We start from the raw sequence: 20,545 nt of genomic DNA on the forward strand, positions 1-20,545 counted from the left end.
AGCTTTTCGAAAAAACTGAAGAGGAGTGAGCCCTTCATAACACATTTCATAAAACCAGCATTATCTCATATGATAGCCAAAGACACTATAAGAAAACTACAGACCAATATCCCTTATGAATACTAATGTAAAAATCCTCAACAAAATACTTGCAAACTGATTTCATCACCATATTAAAAAAAGTATTATACACCATGATCATTCCTGGGATGCAAGGATGGCTCAACACATGAAAAATGATCAATATAATTTATCACATTAATAGAATGGAGGGGGAAAAAACACATGATCATCTCAACTGATGCTGAAAAGCATTTGACAAAACTCAACATCCTTTTATGATAAATACATTCAACAAAATAGAAATAGAAGGAAACTACTTCAACATAATAAAAGCCATATATGAAAACCTCACAGTGAACATCATATTTAATGGTAAGACTGAAAGATTTTCCTCTAAGATCAGGAACATGACAAGAATGCCCATTTTCACCACTTCTATTCAACATAGTACTGGAAGTTCAAGCCAGAGCAATTGAGCAAGAAAAAGAAATAAAACACATTCAAATTGGAAAGGAAGAAGTAAAATAATCTTTGTCCACAGAGTATGTGATCTTATATGTAGAACACCCTAAAGTTTCTACCAAAAAACTGTTAGAACTAATAAATGAATTCAATAAAGTAACAGAATACAAAGTCAACACACAAAAATTGGTTGCACTTATATACAACTAATGAACAATCTGAAAAGGAAGTTAAGAACACAATTACATTTACAATAGTCTTCAAAAAAGAATAAAATATCCAGGAATTAACTTAATCAAGGAGGTAAAAGACTTGTACAATAAAAACTTTAAAATTATGTTCAATGAAATTTAAAAAATGCAAACACATCCTATGTTCATGGATTGAAATACCTAATATTGTTAAGATGTCAGTATTACCCAAAGAGATTTACAGCTTAATTCCTATCATAATCCCAGTGACAGTTTTAGCAGAAATAAAAAAAACTCTTCCTAAAACTCATATAGAATCTCAAGAGACCCTGAATAACCAATACAATTTTGAAACAGAACAAAAAGCTGGAGGATTCACACTTCCTGATTTCAAACTTGTTACAAAACTGTAATAAAAACAGTATGGTACAGGGGTAATGGCAGATATACAGACCAATTAGTAGATAGTCCAGAAATAACCCCTTACATACATTGTCAAAAGACCATTCAATGAAAAACGCATAATTTTCTGAACAAAGGATGCCAGGAAAAGTGGATAGCTACATGTAAGAATGAAGTTGGACCCTTAGCTGATACTGTACACAAAAATTAACTAAAACTAGATCAAAGACCTACAAATAAGACTTTAAACTATAGAAATCTTAGAAAAAACATAAGGCAAATTTCATGATATTGGCTTTGCCATGGATACCTTGGATATGACACTAAAGACACAGGCAACAAAAGAAAAATGGATGAATTGAAAACTTCACGAAAATAAAGTTTGTACATCAAAAGACAATATCAAGAGAGTAAAAAGGCAACTCACAGAATAAGGGAAAATGGGCAAAGGACTTGAACAGATTATTTGTCCAAAGAAGATACACAAATAACCAATAATCACAAGAAAAGATGTTCAACATTACTAATCATTATGGAAATGCAAATCAAAATTACAATGAAGGGTGGCTACTACCAAAACCAAAAAATAAACAACAAAATAAATGGAAAACAAGTGGTGGGGAGAATGTGGAGAAATTAGAACCCTTATCACTGTTGGCGGGGATATAAAATGGTACAGCCATATAGAAAACAGTATAGCAGTTCCTCAAAAAGTTAAAAATAGAATTACCATATGATCCAGCAATTCTGAATATATACCCCCCAAAATTGAAAGCAGGGTCCAGCAGAGATATTCAGAGCAACAATATTTATGATAGCTAAAATATGGAAGCAACCCAAGTGTCCATCAACAGATAAATAAACAAAATGTGTTATATACGCACAATGAAATATTATTTAGCCTTAAAAAGGAACGGAATTTTGATATATGTTATAACATGGACAAACTTTTAAAGATAAGTGAAATAAGCCAGTTACAAAAGGATCAATACTGTATAATCTTGTTTATATGAGGTGCTTAGTCAAAATCATAGAGACAGAAAGTACAATGGTGGTTTCCAGGGGCTTTTGGGGAGAGTAGAATGGGGTGTTGTTTAATGCATATAGAATTTCACTTTCACAAGATGAAAAAAGTTCTGGGGATGATGGTGGTGATGGTTGTACAATATTATAAATGCATTTAGTACCACTGAATTGTGCGCTTAAAGATGGTTAAGATGGTATATTTTATTATTTGTGTATTTTGCCACAATAAAAAAACATTTGAGAAAATAAAAACAAAAAACCCTGGAAGCGATTACCTCAAAAATTTTAAAAGGGAGAAAAAAAGAAAAACTCAAAAAAACACAGACAAACAAAAAGGAGGGGAGAAGCATAAAATTCCAAACAGTAGAAAAATGGTACACCAGGCAGCCATTTTATAATTGTAAATTACTGAGAAGCGATGTTGATGAGATATTAAAACACTCACAGTAATATGCATCATATCCTATTGTTGTAATATATTTATACATATATACACAGTTGGGAAAAGTCTAGAAGGGAATGTACCAAACTGCTAACAGTGGTACTCTTTGGGATTATGGGTGATTTTTTATTTCTTATCTATATTTTCTAAAATAAGCATGTATTAAGAAAAATCCATGTAAGCTTCTAAAAAAATCAAGTCAGCTTAAGGAAAAAACCCTGTAATCTCAAGTAAATATGTTAAACACTTATAGAAGGATGAAGACGGGAGAGGTTTTCAAGTCTAATTCAATACAAAGCTAAATTTATTAAATACCCAGTTTCCCCAAATCAGTATGATTTTAGTTTCTGAATTTTTATTTTAATTGTAATTAAGATTTTCAAAATCTAGCCCTTCTTATTAAAAAATGTAATTAGTTGGCTTATTTAATTTCTCCCCATATGATTTAAAACATTAACCCCAAACTCAATGTCTTAAACACCAAAGACTAATTTCCATTAAAAATCGTGAAGCATGCTGATGTAAGAATACGGAGTCATTCTTCATTAACAGTAATTACCTCGACTGAAGAGCAAACTATGCATGGAAGTAAAACAAAATCCCAACTAATGAGCACCATTCTGAGATCAAGGGCCACAGTGCAATCAGAATTACACAAAGCTAACCAGACCAAGGATTGACTTTTATTGACTATCAAAACCAAAATCATTCAAAATGGCACACAAAACACCGAGCCGAGCCAATTCTTTCTGAAACCTGTTGGTCCTCTCCCTCAGTCCCTTCCTCTGGCCCTTGAGAGTCCTTGTCGCCTCTTCCCTCGGCTCATTCAGGGTAGCGGTTCTTCAGAAGTTCTTTCATGTGTTCAGGAGCCCGGCTCCTTTCGGCCCCGCCCCTCCCGGCTGACACCGCCCCCTCCTGCCAACCTCGCCCCCACTACCCCGGACCCTCCCCGCCCCGCGCCGCCCCTCCCCGCCCGGCCTGCGGCGTTCTGTGGACTTCTCCCACTTTCTCTGCCAGTGTGTGACGAGCAAGGCACCGGGAGGGGTCTATTGCGTAAGCTCAGGGTGCTGCGCTGGGAGTACTGGAGACGACCCGGCAGCACTCACGAGACTATGAGGCGCGACATTCGGCGGGCTCCTTCCCGGAAGCGGAAGCTCGGGGGGCGGGCCAAGGGGATCCGGGAGTCCACGGCGGTTAATTTCTTTTATCGTTTGGCTTTACTTCCCTCCGTCTGGGCTTTTCTGAGGCTGCGAGAGATGGTCAGGTCCGGATCTCGATCGGGCCAGGTGAGGGCTGCGGACCTGAGGCGTCCACTATGGGGGTATAGAGGGACTGAGGGGGCAAGGGCCAGGAGAAGTGCAAAACTCTGAAAAAAATAAAAGCAAAGACAATGTGGCGGCGTTAAAATGCTGGGAGAGGGGAGTTGGGGGGACACCCAATGTTAACAACCTAACACAGCCGCACTGTCCATAGATGTATGTTCTGTTTTAATTGTAGTCTTCCAGAGCGTTGGCTTTGGTGTAGGGCGCCGGTTCGAGGCCAGCCTCCGTCCTGGGTAGGGTGACTTAACCTCTCCAACGCTCAGTATATTGTTGCATCAAATACAGTTTCTTGGCTTTTCCACCAAGTGTTGCTATTAGCTGGTCTTCCGTCACAATTACTGGTATTTTACAACTACTTGTAGAAACTAGTCTCCCAGTTAGTGCCCCCACCGACAGCCTTACCCTTTCCAAAAGCACCCCCTCGTTGTCGCTAAATGATTTATTTTCTGCTTTAAAATCTACACGAATCCTCTTTCAAGGTAAAATCTCAGTTCTTTGGCCTGTCAACACAGCTATTTTTTGATTCCCCTAGTGCATTCCTTACCAGACCCGCCCCCCCTCCAAGTGTATCCAGCACTATTCACTGATATGTTCTTCAGTGTCCTGGATGCCCCATGCCCTCTCATGCTTCCATGTCTTTGCACTTTCCTTTCTGTACTGCCTGGAATGCACCTCTGTTCCTGGTACCTCCACTTTCTATCTTTTCCCTCAGCTCAGGAGCCACTCAAGAGCCTTCCCTACCCCTCTCACTTTCCCATTGTTTGGGTGCTCCTTGCTTCCCCCTTTTGTGCTTTGTGCTGACCATTATTAAACTGCTTTTCATACTAGGGATCTTCCTAATCTATATACCTCCCTTACTGCACAATTTATCTCGATATCCTCAAGGCCTGGGATAGCACATAGCATATAGTAGATTTCTAGGTAATGAATCAACTATTTCTCACACAGACTCACTACCTGGAGTGATCTTATCCTCTTTAATATATCCACGTCTCTCATTCTCTCACTTGATATCAACTCACCTATGATACTGTCTTCCCCATTAATATTAATCTTAATGCTTTTTAAAAAAATACCTGGCTCAGACTTTCTTCATGAGTACTTCCTGAGCATCCTCACCCTTATAGATCTTTCTCTTACATTGAATGAACTCAGAATATGTGCAGTCAGCAAGGGGGAAAACGTGGTTTTTTGTAATCATGGTCACCTTCAAGATTCACATTCCTATTCTGCCATTACTATGGTAGTGATATTAAGCAAAGTGCTTTCTACTCTGAGCCTCCTTTCCCTTAGCCATAAAGTAGTTGTAAATAGGTATAAAATCCTGCCTCAAAGAATTGGGGAGAATTACATGAGAGAACCTGGTAAAACATCTATCTCACTCTTGGCATAAATGTGCAACAAAATTTTGTCCCCTTAAAAACAGTTTACGACCACCTTAATGGTAAGAATAGCTAACACTGGGGTACCTGGGTGGCTCAGTCGTTAAGTGTCCGACTTTGGCTCAGGTCATGAACTCGTGGTCTGTGAGTTCAAGCCCCACATCGGCTCTGTGCTGACAGCTGAGTCTGGAGACTGCTTCGAATTCTGTGTGTGTCTCTCTCTCTGCCCTTCCCCTGCTCATGCTGTATCTCTCTCTGTCTCTCAAAAATAAATAAACATTAAAAAAAAAGAAAATTGGGGTGCCTGGGTGGCTCAGTCGGTTGGGCCTCCGACTTCAGCTTAGGTCATGATCTCTCAGTCTGTGGGTTCAAGCCCTGCATCGGGCTCTGTGCTGACCGCTCAGAGCCTGGAGCCTGCTTCAGATTCTGTCTCCCTCTCTCTGTCCCTCCCGTGCTCACACCTCTGTCTCTCTCATTCTTTCTCTCAAAAGTAAATAAACATTTTAAAAAATTAAAAAAAAAAAGAATAGCTAACACTGAGGTAGCACTTGTGTGGTAGATGTTACTCTTAAGTGTTTTTCCACAGTGCTTCTAATTCATTTAATATTCATAATAGCCTTATGAAGTAGATACTATTATCATCTCCATTTTATAGATGAGGAAATTGAGGGATGAAGACCTCGAATAATTTTCCTACAGTTACAAAACTGGTTAGCAGTGGAGCAGGATTCAGACCCACATAGTTGGTCCCAGAGTCCCTTCTTTTAAACATTATACTATAATTAGATGTATGACTTTGAACAAGCCTCCTTTCTGTAATTTAGGTTCCTAGCTCACAGAAATGATAAATCATAGGGTGTGGATTAAATTATTCTACAAATGTAATCTTACTTTGCACCTGTTAGTAGGAGATACAACTTGTAAGAAATGCATATATTTTTCTCAAATAGCAAAGAAAAAAAGTTTAATGATAATACCCGGTAGAAGTAAATGTGAGATAAAGAAAAATTATGGTCTCATGCATTGTGGTTTGGGGCACTCCTTTTTGAGAGTGTTTTTGTAAATTGTATCAAGAGCTATTAAATGAATTATAGCCTTTCACCAAATAAATAAGCTTTTAATCCTGAGTATGAAAACGCTTTTTTTTGTACATGGAAATGTTTATTTCAGGCTTGTTTTTCAATTGTGAAAAATAGAAGCAAACCAAGGATGTGTTATATTACTTCCACTCAAGAAAATATTATACAACCATTAAAAAATTTTGTGAAGTTATGTTAATATGGAAAAATATTTAAAAATAAAATCATACGATTTACTTTTTTGCAACTAGCTAGTCATTGTGACTAAAAAAATCCATATGGGAAAAGATTGGAAGACCCAGTAGCAAAATCTAGTGTCTAGATCTGGTTTCTAAATATCATTCGCTAAAAGGAACCATGACTTCTAGGAGGAATGGTCAACTCCACAGCTGGAACAGGAAAATTATAAGATGAGCCTGGATACATCAAAATAAAAAGCATCTGCAGAGTAAAGGAAACAACAGAGTGAAAAGGCAACTTATGGAATGGGAAAAAAGATTTGTAAACCCTCTGCCTACTAAACGGTTAACACCTAAAATATATAAGGAACTCCTACAACCTAATAGCAAAAAACCAAATAATCTGATTAAAAAATGAGCAAAGGGCCTGAATAGACATTTCTCCAAAGAAGATACATAAAAGGCACATGAAAAAGCACATGAAAAGGTGCTCAACGTTACTAGTCATTAGGGAAATGCAAATCAAAACCACGGTGAGATAACACCTTACACCTCTTTAGATGGCTATTCTTATTGGTGAGAATGTGGAGAAATTGGAATACTTGTACACTTTTTGCAGAAATGAAAAATGGTGCAGCTGCTATGGAAAACAGTATGATGGTTCCTCAAAAAATTAAAAATAGAGCTCTTGTATGGTCCAGAAGTTCTACTCCAGATTTTTTTTCCAAAAGAATTGAAAACATGATCTCAAAGAGATATTTGCACTTCTCTGTTCATTGCAGCATTATTCACATTATTAGTCAAGATGTGGAAACAATCTAAATGTCTATTGATAGTTAAATGGGTAAAGAAAATATGCTATATACACACAATAGAATATTTTTCAGCCTTAAAAAAAATCCTGCCATGTGCAACATGGATGAACCTTGAGGATATTATGCTAAGTGAAATAAGCCAGTCAAAAGGACAGACAGTGCATTATTCCACTTCCATAAGGGACCTAAGATAGTCACACTCAGAAGCAGAGAGCGGAATGGTAGATGCCAGGGGCTGGTCTGGAGGGAGGGGGAATTGGGGAGTTGCTATCCACTGGGTATAAAGTTTCAGTTATACAAGATAAATAAGTTCTAGAGATCTGCTGTACAATATCATACAAGTAATCACCTGTATAGTATTGTGCACTTAAAAATTTAAGAAAGTAGGTTTCGTGTTATGTATTCTTACTACAATGAAAACAACAACAAAAGAAGAGCCCAGAGCACCTTGTTGCAGAAAGTAAGGAATTGCTCAAAAAATAATGGGGCCATGTTAAAATGATACAGGAGCTAGTTTGAAGAGACTACCACTGATAGAATCTGGGACAATTGGAGCATCAGAGTATTCTAAATAATAATGATGATGGATCATAACCCATGGCATAACAGGAATCACTGATCCATACTAACAAACAACAAAGGAAAAGTGCTTACCTACAGTTGAATGCCAACTAATAACTATAGAAGGAAGATGGAAGTTACACAAATCACCATTTCACAAACAGTTGGGATTAAGGCAATCATTCAAGGGATGCTACAACTACTGGGTGAATCTGATGAATAGAAGTCTGCATAATCTCAAAGTATCTCCCCATTAATTAATACAATGTTAAAAATACCTTAATACTAACAGTGAAAAACCTGGCAGATGCCATCTTAAATGATCAAAGTTTACATTACCAGTAATGGGACAAACTGGTACCACATGCCTACTTACATTAAGAAGGACAAAATTTCCCTTTTGTGGTATTCCTGCCAAAAATGCACAACCTGAATCTAATCATGGGGGAACATCAGACAAGTCTAAATGTCAAGAGGGACATTCTACAATGTAAGTGGCTTGTACTCTTTAAATATGTGAAGGTTATGGAAGACAATGAGCGGTAATCCAAGGAACTGTTCCAGATTAAAGGAGACTAATGAGGTATGACAATTAAATGCAACATATGATCCTGCATTGGGTATGGACCAGAATATTTTTTTTAATAAAGGACATTATTGGAATAATTGGCAAAATGTGAATAAAATCTGTAGTTTATAATACAGTGTCAATATTAATTTCCTGATTTTGATAATTATATCATAGTTATATAAGTGACCTCGTTCTTAGAAAATATTTAGGCGTAAATATTTAATATAAAAGGGTATCATATCTGTAACTTAGCCTGAAATAGTTCAGGAAAACCACTAATACTTAGTATTTCTCTATGTTTTTATTGTATATATTTTGTTTTTTGCATATATTTTGAGAGAACATGGCAGATGTAGTAAAATGTCAACAGTTGGGGAATCTGGGTAAAGTGTATATAGAAATTCTTTGTACTGTTATTTCAGAATGAAAATTACAAAAGAGAGTTTTGATGAAAATGTGCCAATATGATAGTTACTTTTTTAGGGTGCTTTTATCCTGGGTAATTTTCATTACCTGACTTTCTGTTATATAAGCTCATGCATGTTTTTTGGAGAAAGATCACGTGTAATCTTACAATTATGCCATACATTTACCTCTCTATACTTTTTGTTTTTAATTTTGAAAGATAATAATTGCGGTAGCTGTTTTTGGACTTGGTCCAGTGTATTGGAATACCATGGTTTGGAATTTTATTACGGTTTTGGCCAGGACACCAACATACGTATATATAAAAGGGAAGGACCCTGAAGGTGTCATGCAGGGACCAGTGGAGCAGTACTATGTAGGATCTTATTTCCTATAAGGTTGGTTCTCTTTACTGGCTTCATGACTCTATCATATCCCAAGTTATCTCAAGAAGAAATATAACTCCATTAACCCAATTTTTAAAATGTATTCTCAGTAGCATATAACTCCAGATTAGTTTAATAGTTACTGCTCAAAGCTATCTTGGGATGAAATATGTCAACATGTAAAGAAAAACCATTAATGTAACTGCCAACAGTGACTACTTGTGAAGGGTGAAATGAGGGGGTGAGTAGGGAATTTAACTCATGTCTTTAAAAAAAATTTTTTTTAACATTTATTCAATTTTGAGAAATAGAGCGTGAGTGGGGGAGGAGCAGAGAGAGGGGGAGAGACAGAATCTGAAGCAGCCTCCAGGCTCTGAGCTGTCAGTACAGAGCCCAATGCAGGGCTTGAATCCACTGACCATGAGATTATGACCTGAGCTGAAGTTGGACGCTCAACTGACTGAGCCACCCAGGCACCCCATTATGTCTTTTAAAAATTGTATTTTAATTAAAAATTTTTTGAATGTTTATTTTTGAGAGAGCATGTGTGCAAGCTGGGGAAGGGCAGAGAGAGGGAGACACAAAATTCGAAGCAGTCTCCGGGCTCTGAGCTGTCAGCACAGAGCCCAACTTGTGGCTCAGATTCACGACTGTGAAATCATGACCTGAACTGAAGTCAGATGCTTAACCGACTGAGCCACCTAGGCACCCCTAAAAATTACATTTTAAATAGAGATTATATTTATTGATATAAGTTATTAAGATACAAAGAGGCATACCTTGGAAAATCTCCCTTGCTCTGTCCTCTAGATTCTCAGTTTCCCTCCCCAGAGGCAAACACAACGAACTGTTTGTTGCCTAACTTTCAAGATAACATGGATGCATGTTAAAGCAAGTGCATTTTTTTTCTTCTACACAAAAATTAGCCCACTTATTTTACTTTTAAAATAAAATTGTTTTTTCAAAAACAATATTGTTATATGAGTTTGAAAAGAAAAAGTGAGGGAATGAGCTGTAGGTAAAGAAGAATGGTAGAGTTTCCATGGGCTGGTCTTGTCAGGCATTCTAAATAATGTGGATAACTATTGTTTAACACACTGTTGGAAGTCCTAGCCTCAGCAGTCAAACAACAAAATGAAATAAAAGGCATCCACATTGGCAAAGAAGAAGTTAAACTTTCACTTTTCACAGATGACATGATACTTTACATGGAAAACCTGAAAGACCACCAAAAAGCTGCTAGAGCTGATACATGAATTCAGCAAAGTTGCAGGATACAAAATCAATGTACAGAAATTGGTTGCACTTCTGTACACCAATAATGAAGCAACAGAAAGAGAAATCAAGAAATGGATCCCATTTACAATTGCCCCAAGAACCATAAAATACCTAGGAATAAGCCTAATCAAATATGTAAAAGATATGTATGCTGAAAACTATAGAAAACTTATGAAGGAAATTGAAGACACAAAGAAATGGAAAAACATTCCATGCTCATGGGTTGGAAGAATAATGATTGTTAAAATGTCAATACTACCCAAAGCAATCTACACATTCAATGCAATCCCAATCAAAATTGTGCCAGCATTTTTCTCAAAGCTAGAACAAACAATCCTAAAATTTGTATGGAACCACAAAAGACCCCGAATAGCCAAAATAATGTTGAGAAAGAAAACCAAAGTGGAAGGCATCACAATCCCAGACTTTAGCCTCTACTACAAAGCTGTAATCATCAAGACTGTATGGTATTGGCACCATACACCAATGGACACATACACCAATGGAATAGAATAGAGAACCCAGGGTTGGACCCACAAATGTATGGCCAACTAATTTTTGACAAAGCAGGAAAGAGTATTCAATGGAAAAAAGTCTTTTTAGCAAATGGTGCTGGGAGAACTGGACAGCAACATACAGAAGAATGAAACTAGGTCACTTTCTTATACCATACACAAAAATGAACTCAAAATGCATGAAAAACCTAGGTCCCTTGTTGGGACCTCATCAAGATAAAAAGCTTCTGCACTGCAGAGGAAACAACAAAACTAAAAGGTAACCAACAGAATGAGAAAAGATATTTGCAAATGACAAATTAGATAAAGGGTTAGTATCCAAAATCTATATGGAACTTACCAAACTCAACACCCAAAAAACAAATAACCCAATGAAGAAATGGGCAGAAGACATGAATAGACACTTTTCTGAAGAAGACATCCAGATGACCAATAGACACATGAAAAGATGCTCAGTGTCACTCATCATCAGGGAAATACAAATCAAAACCACACAGATACCAGCTCACACTGGTCAGAGTGGCTAAAATGAACAACTCAGGAGACTACAGATGCTGGCAGGAATGTGGAGAAATGGAAACCCTCTTGCACTGTTGGTGGGAATGCAAACTGGTGCAGCCGCTCTGGAAAACAGTGTGGAGGCTCTTCAAAAAATTAAAAATAGAACTACCCTACAACCCAGCAATAGCACTACTAGGAATTTATCCAAAGATACAGGAATGCTGATGCATAGGGACACATGTACCCCAATGTTTATAGCAGTGCTTTTCAATAATAGCCAAATTATGGAAAGAGCCTAAATGTCCATCAACTGATGAATGGATAAAGAAGATGTGGTTTATGTATACAATGGGATACTACCTGGCAATGAGAAAGAATGAAATCCTGCCATTTGTAGCAACGTGGATGGAACTGGAGGGTATTATGCTAAGTGAAATAAGTCAGTCAGAGACAGATATAATATGTTTTCACTCATAGGTGCAACTTGAGAAACTTAACTGAAGACCATGGGGGAAAGAAAGGGGAAAAATAGTTATAAACAGAGAGGGAGGGAGGCAAACATAAGAGACTCTTAAATACAGAGAACAAACTGAAGGTTGATGCGGGGGTGGGGGTGGGAGAGAGGGGAAAATGGGTGATGGGCATTGAGGAGGGCACTTGTTGGGATGAGCACTGGATATTGTATATAAGCAATGGATCACGGGAATCTACCCCCAAAACCAAGAGCACACTGTATACTCTGTATGGTAGCCAACTTGACAATAAATTTAATAAATAAATAAATAAATAAATAAATAAATAAATAAATGTAGATAAGTAGAATCAGAGTTATGAACTCTGCGCTCTATCTTTAACTTACATGTTTTGAAGACTGGGGAATATAGAACATGTTCAGAGATTGAGTTTAGTCCAAATTTACTGTAGTAGATACTTCTGGTTAAAATAATATCTCAACCTTATTTTCAGCTTAAACTTAAGGAACAAATATGTCTTGTTTGCTTGACATTTTACTTAGAACAAATAATTTATTGATTTCAATTGTAATTGTGGATTTGTATGATACATCACCTTTAAAAAAATTAATAACATGATATATACATCAAATGGAATATTATTCAGCCTTAAAAAGGACGGGAATTTTGACACTTACTACAAGACATTAGATTAAGTGAAATAAGCCAGTCACAAAAGGACAAACACTGTATGATTCCACTTACATGAGCTTCCTAGAGTAGTCAAATTCATAGAGACTCTAAGTAGAAGCGTGGTTGCCAGGGGCTGAGGGAAGGAGTGGATGGGAAGTTAATGTGTAATGGATACAGAATTTCATTTTGGCAAGATGAGAACGTTCTGGAGATGGATGTTAGGTACAGCAGTGTGAATATATTTAATGTCACTGAATTTATTTAATGCCACAGAACTGTGCAATAAAAAGTGGCCACACTGGCAAATTTCATGTTATATTTTTTTTTTTTAATTTTTTTTTTCAATGTTTATTTTTTTTTGGGACAGAGAGAGACAGAGCATGAACGGGGGAGGGGCAGAGAGAGAGGGAGACACAGAATCGGAAACAGGCTCCAGGCTCTGAGCCATCAGCCCAGAGCCTGACGCGGGGCTCGAACTCACGGACCGCGAGATCAGGACCTGGCTGAAGTCGGACGCTTAACCGACTGCGCCACCCAGGCGCCCCTCATGTTATATTTTTATCACAGAAAGAAAGGAAGCAACATTTCAGGTTTTGTCAAGACAACCTACTGAGAATATAATAGAAAAATATGTGTATATTTACTATAATTTAATGCATTATACCATAGGTGATATCTTCAGTGAAACACACTGGGCCTGCTAAATTAACAAATGGAAAGAAAGGGTAAGTACTTAAAGAAGTTCACCACTTGAGAAAATGTCAAGAGAGTTTTTCTTGAGTCTTTGGGCTGGACTAAATTTTGCCTATCCCAGAAGACTAGATAGGTATCTACCTTCACAGACTCTGGGGAGGAACCTTCCATATCTACCCATGTTGATCATCTTAGTGTTTAATAATCTTTATAATCATTATAAAATCTTATATAAATCCCATCTTATGGACAAGCTTCCTTATTCAATCTTTACTGGGAAGAAAATGACTACTTATATTTTAGAAACAAATTTTGTAGTATGTGAAAATATTAATGAACTTGTTTTCTAGGACACATTTAAGAAAGATATCACGTTTTAATGCAGATTCTGGCTATCCTATCCATTCTGACTCAGAAAGTCAGGTAAGATTAAACTGAATAGATAAAATATATACTATCTTTTTTAAAATGTTTATTTATTTTTGAGGGAGGAAGAGAAAGAGCAAGAGTGGGAGAGGGACAGAGAGAGAGGGAAAGAGAGAATCTCAAGGAGACTCCGTGCTATCAGTGTAGAGCCTGATGTGGGGCTCCATCTCACCAACTATGAGTTCGTGACCTGAGCCAAAATCAAGAGTCAGAGGATTGACTGACTGAGCCACCCAGATGCCCCTACAATATGCAGTATCTTAATGAGTCTTCAGGTAAAAGCTAAAAAGTAGGAATAAAGGTGCAAAGGTTAAGTATTAATTGCCTTAAGGACATATGAAGGCTTTTTGCTTTAAAACATGTTTTCTACCAATAATAAATTGCTTCTAAAATTTTTTTTAAAACTATATAATTTGTTGTTGTTTTCTGTGCTAAAATTTTATATATGAATTTCTAAATGAGTTTCTCCTTACAGACTGAAACTGTGCAAGGGCTTGATGGTTGTGCTTCTTTGCTGCGGGACATTTTAAGAAATGAAGATTCAGGTTTTTTAATTTTTTAAATGCCCTTTGCTAACCACCTTTTCTAAATTAATAATTCTCTTAATACAAATGAAGTTTTGTTTTAATTATTAATAGGTTCAGAAATAGCATATTCAGAAAATAGATATAATCCCAGATCTTTAGAAGGCAAAAGATTTGGATCCAAAAAGAAAGGACATGAAAAACATGTTCCTTCAGGAGTCCGGAAAGAAATTTGTAAGTATTTTCTCTGTTTTGTTTTTTGTTTTGTTTTTTGATGTTTATTTATTTATTTTGAGACAGAGAACGTGCACATGAGCGCGCATAAGTCGGGGAGGGGCAGAAGGAGAGAATCCCAAGCAGGCTCCACACTTTCAGTGCAGAGCCCAACTCAGGACTTGATCCCACAAACTATGAGATTATGACCCAAGCCCAAATCAAGAATCAGATACTTAACTGACTGAGCCACCCAGGCACCCCTTTTTTTGTTTAAATATAAGCTTTGGGGTACCTGGCTGGCTCAGTCAGTGGAATATGAAACTCTTGATTGTGGGGTTGAGTGTTTGACCCCCATGTTGGATACAGAGATTACTTAAAGAATAAATAAAATCTTTAATATATATATAATCTTTAATTATGAGGGTTTTGATAAACTATTGGGATTATGCAGTTGGTCTTTCATTTTAATAATATGTGGTTATTAAGGTGTATGTGTGTGCTTATGCTTCTCTTTCTCTGTTCAGCTTCTAATTACTGGGTAGTTGCTTTGTTTACTATCACTTTCCCAAGAAGAAAAGTAGAAAAAGTGACTGGGTTTTGTAGAAGAAAAGGTTCAAACTCAGAATGACATTTGGGAGGTATATAGAGTTATCTTTGTTCTCCTTACCACTTTCTATAGATAACCACAAATTGGTTTTGTTTCATGTGCATACTTACAGATACTAATTGATTTAAAATCATTTTATGTGTATATATCCTAAGTAGGTTTAGCAACTCAACTTGTTGAGCTGCACAGTTAGAATACATGGTACCTAAGAAGGTAAAATTCCAAGTTGGGTAGGTAAGTAAGGAAAGACAGCCTTCCACTGCTTGATGGTGAATGTAGCCAAGAATATTTTACATCCTCCCTGTTAACTTTGCTGACTTTATAAAGTGTAATAATTCAGCAAACAGTTTAGAACAAACAAGTTTTGATTATGTTGCCCCCTGGAGGCCTGTAGAACAAGATAGCCCAAAATGGAGATGAAAATATCCACAATGGGAATTCAGCTAGACAAGAATGAGACTAGCTAGTTCTGTGGTTCAGGCAGGCCAAAAATATCAGCGCAGCAGTGCATGATTAGAATCAGCTTAGGCAAGAGGTAAAGTCTAGAAAGTTATCCACAGCAACAGCCCTGACTATTAAGAGATCTGGATCCAGGCAAACAGGCTGAGAAAATGAGAGTAGAGCATTTATAGGAGTAGAGGTTGATGTTCAGAATGTCATGAGTTGGAGAATAAGGCAGAGAACTGAACAACTTACTAATCCATCTTGGAGGGTAGTCATTTTTAGCTTCATATTATCTTGACTTGCACTGTTCAAGAAGGTATTTAGGTGCATGTGGCCATTGAGCACTTGAAGTATGGCTAGTACAACCAAGGAGCCAAATTGCAAATGTTATTTACTTTAATTAACTTAAATTTGAAAACAGATACTTGACCCAGTTATTAGAAAACTTTTAAGCATGTTTGGAATAACTTGGATATATGAATCTACTTTTTCAACTATCAATTTTATTAAATCTAAATTCAGATCAGATATTTCTGATGAAAATTTTGCATCCAAGTTGAGATGTGCTTTGTGTAAAGTACACACTAGGTTTAAAAGATTTAATACAAAAATATCTAAAAATTTTACATTAATTACATGTTGAAATGTTAATGTTTCGGATATATTGATTTAAATAAAATGTTGAAATTTTACCTATTTTTACTTTTTTAATATAGCTACTGGAAAATTTTTAATTGCATACATGGTTTACATTATATTTCTATTGGGCAACACTGATCTAAACTAGGGACAAGCATAGTATAGCCTGGTTTATTTATAAGTAATGTTTTGTTATTTATTTTGTAAATAAAGGTTTATTGGAGTGCAGCCATGCTAGTTCATTTATGTATTTTCTATGACTACTTTTGTGCTGCAACAATAGAGTTGAGTGTTGTGACAGAGACCATCTGGTCTGCTAAGCCTGAAATATTTATTCTCTAGCCTTTTAAGGAAAAGTGTGCTAACCCCCGGTCCAAATTCTTAAAGCCAAGGTCTATTTACTGGGGCCCAATGGACAAATAAAGGAATGGTAGCACCAATTGCTCATTCCTCTAATCTCCTCTTTTTTTTTCTCAAGGCAGGCTATTTCTTGTCCAGGGCATTCCTCTTTAGGGAACTCTCATTTGGAATGTATGTGGCTGACAATGGTGCCATGGTAGCAACTTTCTGGATCCCAGCTTAACTGCTTACTAGTCAGAGTTGCAACAGAAAAGAGATGGCAACACTCTAAGATAATTCAAGGAGGGTTTATTTACAGAGGAACTCATTACAAAGGAGTGAGTGGGGTATAGGGAAACCACAAGGGATTATGATAGCCCAGTGCAAGCAGCAGCAGCAGAGGCCTTAAGAGATGAGGTTAGGGAGAACTGTTATTTAGAGTAGACTGCCATGAGAAGAGCGATGAGCTTCATTTAAGGAACAAAGCTGACCCAAGTTTCTTCAAAGAGAGGGGTTTGGGAATAAATACTCTGACTTCATGCTTCTTCTTTCTTTGGTACTTGCAAGACTCCCAGTGGGTCAGACCCAATTGGACCCGTTTTGATGTATATCAAGTCTGGGACTTGATTTTTATTCTTACAGGTTAATAAGTTAGCCTTACTGTGTCATGGATGCTGGCAGGAGACACAAGATTCCTGGGTCAGAAACAAAGGACTTTATTACTCACACAGTAAATAAAGTAAGCAACATGGATGTTAGCGTATTTCCCCCTCACTCCCAGTTCCTGTGGGGGTAATGTGATGGACCCAGATGGATGCTGCTCATCCTGTAGGTTTCTTTCAGCTGAGGAACACTGAGCTTGGGAAATCCATTGTGTTGTTAGTGAGCACTTGTCTCAGGGAAACATTACCTTATCCTTTGAGGTTATTCACTACAAACACAACCCTGAGAAATGGCCCAGATAAAGAGCTTAGGTCAAGGTCTTACTTTCTTAGTATACTGAGCAAGACACAAAGGAGCACAAGAGGCCCATGAGGACTGTCTCTTAACAGTGTAATCCATATGGATTAGCATCCCAGGAAGAGCAGTGTGGAGACAAGTAGAGGATGGATTTGGAGGAGCACATGAGAGAAACCTGGCTTTCTAGATCCTCAGACTCTAGAATTTTAAGGAATTTATTACAGCATGTTAACTAGTATCTTATGTATTATTTCAGTTTTAAGATACATTATCTTACTATTTTATGTTAACCGTCTCCTGGGGTGTGATCTTATGTATTTTCTGTCTGGAACCTGCCTGATCATTGAGTGTCTGTGGGGTCAAGCTCACCCACCTTATGCAGACTGGGAGTAAGGAGGCAGAAAGGCAGTTCCAGAAATGCATGGAGCTTCTTGAGAGTGCTCCTGACATTTAAAGAAAAAACATTTTTTTAATAAGCAACTTTTTACATTTGATAGCTGTTGAATGCTATGGGCACATGGCTATGCTTTCAGTAACATACATCTATTGCTGCCCTCACTTTGGGGAAATAAACTGCTACAGGGAGAGCATTGATTGCCCCCTTCAAGGCTAGGTGTTCTTTTACATATTTCAAATTATAATAGGCATCCAGCAGCTCTTACCTGTAGTGGTTATTTGTTCTATATGAGTGGCAGAAAGTATCTTACCACTGGACAATACTTGTACATCCAAGCAGTAGTGCTTGTATAGAAGCTAGGATTCAAGGACTAAAGAAGTTTTGTGGATTGAATAATGAGTACATTCCTTTCATGAGTTCTAGTTATCAACTGACACCAATTAGACATATCATCATCCTAATGTGTTAGGTAACATTTTCATGTAGGGTGGTTTGGTGTAATGAACAAGAGCAAGAAAATATATCTTATTTGTGTTTGTGTATTAACAGGCTCATTTTGTTGGTGGTGGTTTGGCTGTTTTTTTTTTTTTAATTTTAAAATTAGTAGTAATTTAATTGCAGTCTTTTATTTATTTAAAAAAATTTTAAGTTTATTTTTTTGGGGGGGGTGGGTCAGGGGAGGGGCAGAGAGAGAGGGAAAGAGAGAGTATCCCAAGCTGGATCCACATTGTCAGCAAGGAACCCGAAGGGGGCTTAAACTCACAAACCATGATATCATGACTTGAGCTGAAATCAAAAGTTGACCACTTAACCAACAGAGCCACCCAGGTGCCCCTAAATGCAATCTTTTATATGAATTTATGGTTTTTACCTTGTCTTGAATAATTTGCTTTAAGATTTGCCTCTTAAATACAAATCTGTAGCATTATCAGTAGAGTTTTGTATAGGCTAAATTAATAAAGGAATAAATTGAGTCATTTTAATTCTAAGGCTTTTTTTTTTTTTTTTAATTTTTTTTTTCAACGTTTATTTATTTTTGGGACAGAGAGAGACAGAGCATGAACGGGGGAGGGGCAGAGAGAGAGGGAGACACAGAATCGGAAACAGGCTCCAGGCTCTGAGCCATCAGCCCAGAGCCCGACGCGGGGCTCGAACTCACAGACCGCGAGATCGTGACCTGGCTGAAGTCGGACGCTTAACCGACTGCGCCACCCAGGCGCCCCCTAAGGCTTTGATTTTTTAAGAGATATGTTTGAAGTTTATTAATTTATGTTGGATGATGACATCTTCTAGCAGATGCAGAGGCATAATAGTGTAGCTCAGCTTTATCAGAGATTGTGAAAACTACTCCTTGAAAAGAAGGTGAATGAGAGCCAATGCTTGGGACCCCTAACTGTAAAATCTAGAATTCATCAAACCAGGCAATTCTGTCTTATGGGACCAAAGAAAATTCAAGTGCAGAAGAGAGACCAGGAATCAGGAGGAAAGGAAGACCAGTGTGCAGGATGGCCATGGGCTGCCTGTGATCTCATCCTCCAGCATTTTAGGTTTCAAAGCTAAAAATATTTTAGAGATACTTTTCCACTTGATTTATTATAAAATTGTATTTCCAATAAGAAATAATTTTTTTGCAGAAATGTTCATTAACCAGTTTGTTGCTCATCTATTCAGATAATGAAGAATAACTTCTTTTTCGTTTTAATCACCTCAGAGGGCACATGTTTAGAGGTATAGTGTTGATATCGGATGGGAATATTTGTGAATATGAAATATCTACTTGTCTGAGTTAAGACTTTGTAGCAATTTGGTAATAGATCTAACATTAAGTTCTTACTGTGTGCTAGAAGTAGGTGATACTTTTATTATTACCATTTTTATGATGAGGAAGAAGAGGCCAAGAGAGGTTAAGTAATTTGCCAAAAGTTACTCAGCTAGTAACTGTTAGAACTTGTACTCAAGTCTGGGAAATATGTTCACAGGAATAGATCATCTCAAAAGGAAGCATACCCCAAGTCTAAATAGAAGCATCTACTATCTCATCCATTTTCATAGTCAAATAATAATTTAGTAGTTTTTTTCTTTAGATTTTTTTTCAATCTTCATTGGTTATATTAGTTAATCTGCCTTTAACTTTTTGCTTTTACATGTAACTTATATGCTTTGGCAATGTTTTTATTTTTAGTAAGCTATATATTTTTGGAGAATTCCATACCATTTTTTAAAACTTCACTTTTTAAACAATGAGTAACTTGCATAAATCAGTTGCACAAATTGACAAATTTTTGCATATGTATACACTCATGTAGCTTCCACCCAGATGAAGATACAGAACATTTTTAGCACCCTACCATGCTTCTGCCCCATCATCATCCTCACCACCTACCCTCATCCTTAAGTAACTAGTTTTCTGACTTCTATCTGCACTGGAGAATTTTACCTATATTTGAACTTCATATAAATATACTTATATACTATGTAGTCTGTGTCTGACATCTTTCATACATTATGTCTGTCAGATTGATAGAGGCAGTTGAAAAATGAGTAATTTGTTCTTTTCCATTGCTGCATAGTGTTC

General features: G+C 37.0%; 1 protein-coding gene across 2 annotated transcripts in view; it reads left to right on the forward strand.

Annotated features, from left to right (window-relative positions):
- The first annotated feature begins 3,773 nt into the window (after window positions 1–3,773).
- The window catches only part of CCDC14 (coiled-coil domain containing 14), a 54,235-nt gene continuing 37,463 nt past the window's right edge, over window positions 3,774–20,545 (forward strand). The window contains exons 1-5 of one of the 2 annotated variants that reach the window (XM_047100217.1): window positions 3,774–3,872; window positions 13,395–13,450; window positions 13,769–13,841; window positions 14,320–14,389; window positions 14,483–14,602. In XM_047100217.1, the coding sequence (XP_046956173.1) occupies window positions 3,843–3,872; window positions 13,395–13,450; window positions 13,769–13,841; window positions 14,320–14,389; window positions 14,483–14,602 (349 nt within the window). In that variant the 5' untranslated portion in view covers window positions 3,774–3,842. The remainder of the gene's footprint in view (window positions 3,873–13,394; window positions 13,451–13,768; window positions 13,842–14,319; window positions 14,390–14,482; window positions 14,603–20,545) is intronic. The other variant, XM_047100218.1, reaches the window with a different exon arrangement.

This window comes from Lynx rufus, unplaced genomic scaffold (assembly GCF_022079265.1).
Source record: "Lynx rufus isolate CCGP_SWC_20201006 ecotype Redwood Valley unplaced genomic scaffold, mLynRuf1.p SCAF_5, whole genome shotgun sequence".
NCBI classification, from domain to species: Eukaryota; Metazoa; Chordata; class Mammalia; order Carnivora; family Felidae; genus Lynx; species Lynx rufus.